This window comes from Drosophila bipectinata, chromosome XL (assembly GCF_030179905.1).
Source record: "Drosophila bipectinata strain 14024-0381.07 chromosome XL, DbipHiC1v2, whole genome shotgun sequence".
Lineage (NCBI taxonomy): Eukaryota > Metazoa > Arthropoda > Insecta > Diptera > Drosophilidae > Drosophila > Drosophila bipectinata.
Genome location: NC_091734.1, coordinates 14894773 through 14903873, shown reverse-complemented (window position 1 = coordinate 14903873; position 9101 = coordinate 14894773). Strand labels below are relative to the sequence as shown.

Genomic DNA, 9101 nt, shown 5'->3' with positions numbered 1-9101 from the left:
ATATGCCGTTTGAATTTAAAAGACTTCAATTTCCGATACGTCTTGCATTTGCCATGACAATCAACAAATCACAAGCCCAATCCTTAAAAGTTTGTGGTTTAAATCTAGAACATTCATGTTTTTCCCATGGTCAATTATACGTGGCATGTTCACGGGTCGGAAAACCATCTGCGTTGTTTGTTTTTGCGCCTGATAATAAAAAAAAAAATGTCGTGTATCACAAGGTGCTTGAGTAAAGAGCAACCTATATACTAAAATACAGAAATAATAATGAATGATTAAGGAGGAGAAACAAAGAATATTGTATACCCACAAGTATTACAGAATTTAATTAATTTGAAAATTATTATTTTTTGTTTGACTTATTTTTTATGCGTGCAACAACAATATGCCACAGCGAAACGTGGCAGGGTACTGCTAGTTTTTAAATAAAAACTTTTAAATAAAAAAAAAAAGAAATCCTAGAATAAATTGTTAGTCCGCTAGCCCAACCCAATCGAACCATTTCATATGTTCGTTTATATGTTCGATGTGATCGCCATGTAATTTTATTGCTTTTATATGAAAATCTTGCTCATATGTGATTTGTTTTTATTATTTTTGAAAAGCCCATTCATTTAATCTTTTAGTTTTAATTCTTTAAATTTCTCTTGCCACATATAAATATTTTTGACATTATTAGATTTACGTTAGTATTTGCTCCGTATAATTAATTATAGTGAACATGTATGTTTTAAGACTAACGCAAATTTTTTTATATTTCTGTTAGTGGGTAAATAAATATTTATAATGTGTTAAAAACACCTGTTTTGACCCGACTTAACAGTCCCCCTTGAGACCGTCGAAGCAGGGGCTATCACGGACATAATGGGTTTTGACCCCAGGATTTGGATAGGTGGGCAAACCAAGTCTCGCAACATCGGAACCCCTTTTCTTTTTTATGTAGATTCCCGGAATCAATTCACCCGATGGCCGAGATGACTAGCCGATCTTTTACCAAGAGAAGCTTGAGTAGGCTGTACGAACACTTTTTCGTTCACTTCCCAAGACTGCCGAACGGAGTCACCTTTGATAAATACTTTTGGCGGGGAAGCCCGAGCTGGAAAATGAAAAGGATGAATTAATTTTCGGGGCAGTTAAGAATCACGAGAATATGTGGATGTGGATACAAATTGCTTGGTGAGTTTCTGTGCCGCAAATGAGTTCGAATTTCGCTAGAACTTTACGCGTTTTTGCAGTATTTGAGCTCAAATCTGAAGCAGTGGCTCCGATGACGAAGGAATCCAGTGCTTTATGCCGGATGACATCGTTGCGGAGGCCGAGCGCTGTCGCTCTTTGATCTGTTATTATTGCCACGAACCGGGAGCGAATATTGGATGCTGCCATCCGGCATGCCGACGCACCTTTCACACCAAGTGCGGGTACGACAACATGACCCAGAGCGAGTTTCGCGGAACCTTCAAATCATACTGGACGCGGCGTCGTTCGAGTCTGCTGATGTGAGCAGCGGCTGACGGCGATTCTGAATACCGAGAAGCGAGTGGCAGCCGCCACTGCCGAGAGGGAACGCAAAAATCGACGTGGTGTAGCCAAGGGGTCCTCTGGGGATGGCGATCCAGACGGCTTATCTTCTTTATTCTCCTCATCAGAAGGGGCTAACTCGGTTGCCGCAGGCAGTAGAACTGTGAGCGCGTCGGCATGCCGGATGGCAGCATCCGGCTGGGAGCGAGGAACGGTTTAATTTGAGCACCATGCTCCACCCACCCTGCTGTCGCAATGGATGGTACCACCGACACTGCCTTCAGTCGTACGCAAACTCAGCCGGATACTTTTTCAAATGCCCGTTGTGCAACAATAACACTGTATTTAATGACGTAGCTCTGCGCGGGATCTCAGTGCCAAATAGGTGAGTTCCAGCTCCAATTCTGAAACGATTCGACATTACTATTCGCCTGTTCCGTTTAGTGACGCTTCCTGGGAATCTGATCCGAATGCTTATGTGGAGCAGACTCAAAGGGATCAGATGTGCACCGCCGATCGCTGCATATGTGGAACTCGATACGTATTTGCTGAAAGTTTGATGTACTGCATCCTATGCGGGGCGAATCCTGCGCACCCCTTTTGCAGCAGCCAGGACGAGAACACCTATACATGCAAGGTTTGTAGCCCAGTCTCCGAAGGTATCCAGGTTGCAGACGACCCGGAGGATCAGGTTGAGGATCAGGAGAGCCAGGACGAACAGGACGGCCATGACAATGCTAGAGACGAGGACTATGTCCCGGAGGCGGAAGATGCGGAAGATACAGAAGAAGATGAAAAGAAACAGCCAAATAAGCCAGAGGCCATGGAAGAATCTGACTCTGATGATGACAGGATCATGTTATTGGCGTATTCGATTTCTGTGGGCCGCCGCCATGTTCGCCGCTCCAATTCTCCGAGTACTTCCCAGACGCCCAGCTATAATTTGCGCTCCCTGAGCAACCAGGAGAACGCCCCTCCAACGGCGGCTCTCCGCCGCTCGCAGAGAAGGTCGCTCACAGTCTTTCTTCCGGGGGCAACTGAGTTAGCCCCTTCTGATGAGGAGAATAAGGAGGATAAGCCGTCTGGACCGCCAGCCCCAGAGGACCCCTTGGCTACACCACGTCGATTTTTGCGTTCCCTCTCGCCAGTGGCGGGTGCCACTCGCTCCTCGGCCCGTATTCAGAATCGCCGTCAGCCGCTGCTCACACAAGCAGACTCGACCGACGCCGCGTCCAGTATGATTTGAATATTGTGATTCAAATAATACACAGCCACAAAAAATAAAGTAAATTTAACGATTTGTGGCTTAATGAATCAAACTTCTTAAGCTGGTTACGCAAAGATTCGAACACGAGAGATGGAAATGATTTAGCAAACTGTAAACTCTGTTCGGTTTCAATCATAGCGCATAAAAGTGACCTGATTATAAACATGAATTCAGAACGCCATAAGAAAAAAATATTAGAAATACAGAATGTTCCAAAAATTTCAACTTACTTGCCAAAAAAATTTCTTCTTATTGATAATGGATGAAACTACAGATCAGAGCTCTTTAAAACAATGTTTTTTTTACTGGCATAGTCTATGATGAGAACACCAATCAAGTAGAGAATTTATTTCTTCTGGATATGATGGAAAAAATATACCCATAGAAAACATGATTGGACACAACGAACGTGATGATTGGGGAACATTGCTCGGTTTTTGCTCGTCTTAAGAACGATTTGCCTCACATTGCTCTAGTAAAATGCTCCTGTCATATGATACACTTTTCATCATCGAAAGCTTGCCTGAAATTAACCCGAAATGTTGAAGACTTCTTGCGTTCTGTAGGAGCTCACTTCAGTAGAAGTTCAGAGAGACAAATGAAATTGAAAGAGCTTCAAGGAATTCTTTAAAGTGGAGATTCACAAAATCCTCGCGCCAGCCCAGACTCGATGGCTGTCCGTGAAAGCGTGCGTAGACCGTGTATTAGAGCAATATGAACTATTTAACGGCCTATTTAACGGAAACAGTATTCACTGACCCATCCAAGACTACCGAAGAAATGCTAATTACAATGAACAACCAATTCACTGTGGTATATTTAGAATTCATGTCTTATGTACTTTCACTGGTAACGAGTTTTAATACCTTGTTTCAATCTGAAACATCCCTTCTTCACAAATTGAAACCAGAAGTTGAAAATCTTTTGAAAACTACATAAAGTCCTGCGTTAAAATTGGAAACGCTGACTTCAGAAATTCAACGCATTTGCTAAGCTAAGACAAAATATATATTCGATTACAGGCTGCAGAAAGTATGGAAAACTTGAAAAAAGATGAAAATGTACCTTGTGCGGCTATTGCAGATTTCTAAAGAACATGCCAAGAATTTTATATGGAATTGACGTCAGACATTACCAAGCGATTTGATTTCGGAGATCCTCTATTTTTTATTATATCCGTTGTAAATCCGACAACAGCTCAACAGTTCGAAATTAAATCACTGGTGCCTGTGCCGAAGCGATTTCCTGTCCTTTACCAGGTGTACCGGTATGAAGTGAGCGTCAAGATACAGAGGTCTCGTTTGGAAACGTTTGTTGTGAACGATCCTTTAGTTTTTTTTTGTTTGTTTGCTATGACATCTCTGAAACATATTTAGTATACATCAAGTCATTGAACAGCATTATATACATTATATACAACATTATATTTTTTCATCATGTTAAAAATGTCGAGTTTTGTACCAGAAAGTGATGATTCGCGGAAAGCATTAATTTTTTGTTTCGAAGACACTAAAGAAAATCGATTTTGCATCGGATTGTTACTGTCGATGAAAATTGGATTTATTTTAAGAATCCTAAACGGAAAAAATCATGGGTTAATCCGGGCAGCAGTCAACATCGACTGCAAAACCAGATCGATTCGGCACGAAGACAATGCTGTGTGTTTGCTGGGACCAGAAAGGTGTGGTGCACCTTAAAGCTGATGAAACCGTTAATAAAGATCGCTACTGACAACAAGTGATCAATTTGAACCATGCATTGATCAAGAAATGACCAGAATTGGCCAGAAGACACGGCAAGTTAGTTTTGCTCCATGACAATCCACCTGCCCACAAAGCAAAACTGGTTCAGGATTCAATCAAAACACTTGGCTGGAAGCTGGTACCCAACCCGCCGTGTTCACCAGACTTGGCTCCTTCCGACTACCATTTGTTTTCAACGATGGGACACGCATTGGCTGAGCAGCAGTCCTGAGCAGGACGAGGAGGTCGAAAATGTGGTGTCTGGTTGGTTTGCTTTAAAAGATGAAAGAATTTTATTGGCGTGGTATCCACAAATTGCCAGAAAGGTGGTCAAAATGTATAGAAAACAATGGCCAATACTTTGAATAAAATGTTTTTTACTTTCCGATTAATATTTTGTGTTTTTGTTCACAAAAAAACGCTCATTTCATACCGGTACACCTGGTATACATATATTTGTGACAGCACAAAAATTAGACGATGGGCTCAACATGGGCTTGAAGTTCAAAATAACATTGATGCTGAATGTTACTGGGGAAAAGTGTTTCGTCTGAAAAAAAATATAAAAATTGATATTTCGTTGTTGCTGATACTGCCTTTTTTAAATGCATCGGTCGAGCGACTGAATACAGATACTGTTTTATCATTTATGGCTGCAAGAGAAGGAATTAAAAAACTAGGCGGCAGCGTCAAGTTCAATCCGTCAAACAAAATGCTATCCAAAAAAATATGGAAATGAATATAAATGTTAACTGTTTAAGTTTTTATTTTAATTAATTAAGAATACTAATATGAGTTATACTCAGCTTTTTATTGTTTCATTTAAAAAAACCTATATGGGGAATCAGCGTATTTTTGTCCCCAAATTTGGGGAATTTTATCCCAATTTTTGGGGAAATGTATAAATATGCATTGGCAACCCTGACTATCGCTACTCAAAACAAGAAACGGTCTTTGAAATATATTTATTGAAAAATAAATTTTGATACCATGTATTTGCGAAATTCACACAAAGAACTGAAATTAGCTAGGATATGCAATTTATTTCGCCTAGAAGGTAGGCCATTTCTAAGAGGACTTTTCGATATGCTATTCCCGCTATGTGGCATCACCGTTGCTGTTATTTATCGATTTATCGATAGTAATATAAAACCAAACAATTTCGCTGTTGCAACAAGTGGATTTGAATTTGGAAATCATTCTGCAGCCATGTCGTTGTCCCGCTTGAACACATTTTTGAAACTGGCTCCCACCGCGACTGGTAGGTGTCGGCTGGTCAACCCTGGCCGGCCGATAGGACATGCCGGCCGCCCCCAGAGTCCAAAGAGGCGGGCCGGTCAAAGTCCGCAGTCATTGAACTCGGACTGTCTTCGATTTCATCTCTCACTTGAGTGTTTACACTTTCAGCCGTTCGAGCCACAGCCGCCCCAATGCAGCCCCAACGCCATCTATCCTCCGCCCAGGCAGAACCCGCCCATGGCCACCACTTCAAGACTCTGGTCATCAGTACTCCCAAGCCTTTCGTCTTCCATGTGGAGCTCCATCGGCCCACCAAGCTGAATGCCTTAAACAAGCAGATGTGGATGTAGGTGAAGGCCCCCAATAAATAAGGGAGATTGTAGCATTCTATAATCCTCAGGGAGATCAAGGAGTGCTTCGAAGGTCTCTCCACGAACCCCGACTGCCGGGCAATCGTGGTTTCCGCCGCCGGGAAGCATTTCACCGCCGGTATCGATCTCAACGACATGATGAACCTGGGCCAGCAGCTGGCCGAGACCGACGACGTGGCCCGCAAGGGCGTCATAATGGAGCGGATGATCCGTCTGTACCAGGATTCGATTAGCAGTCTGGAACAGTGTCCCAAGCCGGTGATCACAGCGGTGCACAAGGCCTGCATCGGAGCCGGCGTCGACCTGATCACATCCGCTGACATCCGTTACTGCACCGATGACGCCTACTTCCAGGTTAAGGAGGTGGAGATCGGCATGGCCGCCGATGTTGGTACCCTGCAGCGCTTGCCCAAGGCAGTGGGCAGCCAGTCGCTGGCCCGGGAGCTGTGCTTCACCGGACGCCGCTTCGAGGCAGCCGAGGCCCACTCCTCGGGCCTGGTCAGCCGCGTCTTCCCCGACAAGGAGTCCTTGCTGAGCGGCGCTCTGGCCTTGGCCGAGAACATTGCTTCCAAGAGCCCCATAGCCGTGCAGACCACCAAGCAGAGCATGACCTACTCCCTGGAGCACACCAACCAGCAGGGATTGGACCACATTGTAGGATCTTTTGTTACTTATTACTGCTTCAATGCTTCCTGCCCCCATGTAGCCATGCCGGATAACCTTTTTAATCTTTTCTTTGCAGCGCCTGATCAACAAGCTGAACCTGCAGTCGGAGGACTTTGCCCAGGCCGTGGCCGCCCAGCTGACCAAGGACGACAAGCCGGTCTTCGCGAAGCTCTAGACCACACCAGGGAGGATTCCTGATCGCATTTCAAATTTTATTTGGCCATTTTCTCATTTAAAATAAAATCAACTTCTTTTTACATCAATTTTGTTGGAGACGGGGGTAAGGTACGAAGATGCGCCGCAACAGCGACGTATGACTAGGAATTTGGGGACTGGCTGCTGCTACTCGGCCTGCTGCTCCTTCTTCTGCTGCTGGCAGAGCTTTTCGAGCGCGCGCGAGTCCTTGACGCAGGTCGCGGTGAGAATCTCAACCTGACCCTTCTCGTTGATCAGCAGGTCGTCCTCGATGCGGATGCCGATGCCGCGGAACTCCGGCGGCACATCCTTGCAGTCGGGACTGATGTAGACGCCCGGCTCCACGGTGAAGACCATGCCGGGCACTATGCGCTCGCTGCGCGACACATGCGGCGTGTCGTGCACATCCATGCCGAGGTAGTGGGAGACGTGGTGGGGACAGAAGCGGTAGCCCTGCTGGGCCAGGTCCTTGACGTCGGTGACCGACTTGGACACCAGGCCGATCTCCTGCAGGTACTTGCCCAGCTTGAAGCAGGTGCTCTCAAACAGATCGTCCAGGGTTTCGCCCCCGGGCCCCATGATCATGTCGATGATGTCTAGCTGCAACTGGTGGAGCATCTCGTAGAGGGTGCGTTGCGGATCCGTGAACACTCCGCTGGCCGGCCAGGTGCGGGTGATGTCGCTGGTGTAGCCGCCGTACTCGCAGCCGGCGTCCATCAGCCCCATGTCCTTCTCCCCCACTATTTGGTTGTTGGTTACGTAGTGGATAACGGTGGCGTTCGTTCCGGAGGCCACCACTGGCAGATAGGCCAAGTAACTGGCGTCGCGCATACGGCACTTGAAGTCGATAGACGCGAACAGGTGGTGCTCCGACAGGCCGGGCCGGCTCTCGGCCATCACCTCGTTGAAGGAGTGGGAGGCTATAGCGCAGGTGCGGCGCATGAGATCCATTTCTGCGGGAGATTTGATCAGCCGCAGGCCCCCAATGAAGGAGTAGGTCGGCAGGAGGGGCCGCTTCACCGTTTCGCTCAGGCGCTTCATGTCCTCGGTCAGGGAAGGAAGATCGGAGTGCTTCCGGTCGAACCAGAGGTGCGGCTTGGAGTCTGCGGCCCGCTTGGCGAGCACTTCCTCCAGCTGATCTAGCGGATGGGCTTCGTTGACGCCGAACAGCGGCACCGCCATCTCGGGTCCGGTGCGAGGCCCATCCCACAGCTCGGCATGCGGATCCTTGGGCCGCATGAAGAGCTCGGAGCGCACGGTCTCTTTCTCATCCATGGTGATGAGGAGCACAGCATCCGGTTCCAGGCAGCCAGTCAGGTAGTAAAAGTCAGAGTTCTGCCGAAAAACGTACGGAATTTTTCCGCTCATGTACTTCTTGGAAGCCGCTCCAACAACGACCTGGAACAAGGAGGATCACTCAGAGGTCGATGCGGAAACCCGAAGGTCCTGGACTCACCATGTGACAGGCGCTGACGTGGCCACTGAACACTACCCCGAAACTACGAGCATAGGTCCGGAGGTTCTGCATCAGTTTGGTCCTACGCTCGCTGAACTCGCTCTGTTCCACACCCGGCACCAGCTCCTGGGGGCGAATAAGGTGCGGATGCGACAGCGCTGTGGGCTGGCCCAGGCTGCCCTTGTGCTCGAGCAGGATCTGGGAGTTGCGCACTTCTGTGGCAGTCAGTTGCTTGCTGGTGCTGTTGCTCCTAGTTGAACTGGATGTGCAGGAACTGGAGGAGCTGGCGGACGTCGCTCTGGAAAGGCCCGACAAGAAGCTGAAGGTACTCCCTGTTGGGCGGTGGGTCAAGGGCCTTAAGGCATTCATGGTGGTGGGGATCCTTGACTAGCCGCTGCAAATCGACGAAATTGTCACATAAGTCAACCAGAATCGTCAGTAACCTAACTGATAAAATGATAAAAACAAAAACAGAAGGTGACAGCGCTGCCAGATGACCGCCAACTACTCTTTTTTGTTATCGATAACAGAGATTTGAAAGCTTTGGGGGCTCCTATTTGAATTTTATTTCTACAGTAGTCCGTTCAAATTTTATTCTGTGAAATATGAATAGCTCACTTAGTTTAAGAAAGTCAAACAAATAA

General features: G+C 46.8%; 3 protein-coding genes across 3 annotated transcripts; 2 read left to right on the top strand and 1 right to left on the bottom strand.

Annotated features, from left to right (window-relative positions):
* The first annotated feature begins 1043 nt into the window (after positions 1-1043).
* Positions 1044-4066, top strand: LOC108127914 (PHD finger protein 7-like). Its single transcript, XM_070277591.1, has 4 exons — positions 1044-1179; positions 1239-1489; positions 1690-1906; positions 1966-4066. The coding sequence occupies exons 2-4, from the start codon at positions 1294-1296 to the stop codon at positions 2765-2767; spliced, it is 1215 nt and encodes a 404-aa protein (XP_070133692.1). The 5' UTR covers positions 1044-1179; positions 1239-1293; the 3' UTR covers positions 2768-4066.
* A 1577-nt stretch (positions 4067-5643) lies between these two features.
* Positions 5644-7063, top strand: LOC108127951 (delta(3,5)-Delta(2,4)-dienoyl-CoA isomerase, mitochondrial). Its single transcript, XM_017245304.3, has 4 exons — positions 5644-5791; positions 5938-6115; positions 6170-6794; positions 6883-7063. The coding sequence occupies exons 1-4, from the start codon at positions 5740-5742 to the stop codon at positions 6979-6981; spliced, it is 954 nt and encodes a 317-aa protein (XP_017100793.2). The 5' UTR covers positions 5644-5739; the 3' UTR covers positions 6982-7063.
* On the bottom strand, positions 6998-9016 carry LOC108127950 (xaa-Pro aminopeptidase 3). Its single transcript, XM_017245303.3, has 2 exons — positions 8458-9016; positions 6998-8399 (listed from the first exon to the last, which is right to left on the bottom strand). Exons 1-2 carry the CDS (start codon positions 8824-8826, stop codon positions 7149-7151), a joined length of 1620 nt encoding a protein of 539 aa, XP_017100792.3. The 5' UTR covers positions 8827-9016; the 3' UTR covers positions 6998-7148.
* Between the last annotated feature and the right edge of the window lie 85 nt (positions 9017-9101).

Bases quoted from the DNA above. Each gene is read 5' to 3' on its own strand.
- LOC108127914 (XM_070277591.1), top strand. From the start codon at position 1,294: ATGCCGGATGACATCGTTGCGGAGGCCGAGCGCTGTCGCTCTTTGATC. The intron at 1,490-1,689 runs GTCTGCTGATGT...TAGAACTGTGAG, and splicing joins CTGGACGCGGCGTCGTTCGA to CGCGTCGGCATGCCGGATGG. The intron at 1,907-1,965 runs GTGAGTTCCAGC...TGTTCCGTTTAG, and splicing joins GGGATCTCAGTGCCAAATAG to TGACGCTTCCTGGGAATCTG.
- LOC108127950 (XM_017245303.3), bottom strand. From the start codon at position 8,826: ATGAATGCCTTAAGGCCCTTGACCCACCGCCCAACAGGGAGTACCTTC. The intron at 8,400-8,457 runs GTGAGTCCAGGA...TCCTTGTTCCAG, and splicing joins ACGTCAGCGCCTGTCACATG to GTCGTTGTTGGAGCGGCTTC.
- LOC108127951 (XM_017245304.3), top strand. From the start codon at position 5,740: ATGTCGTTGTCCCGCTTGAACACATTTTTGAAACTGGCTCCCACCGCG. The intron at 5,792-5,937 runs GTAGGTGTCGGC...TTACACTTTCAG, and splicing joins ACTGGCTCCCACCGCGACTG to CCGTTCGAGCCACAGCCGCC. The intron at 6,795-6,882 runs GTAGGATCTTTT...TTTTCTTTGCAG, and splicing joins AGCAGGGATTGGACCACATT to CGCCTGATCAACAAGCTGAA.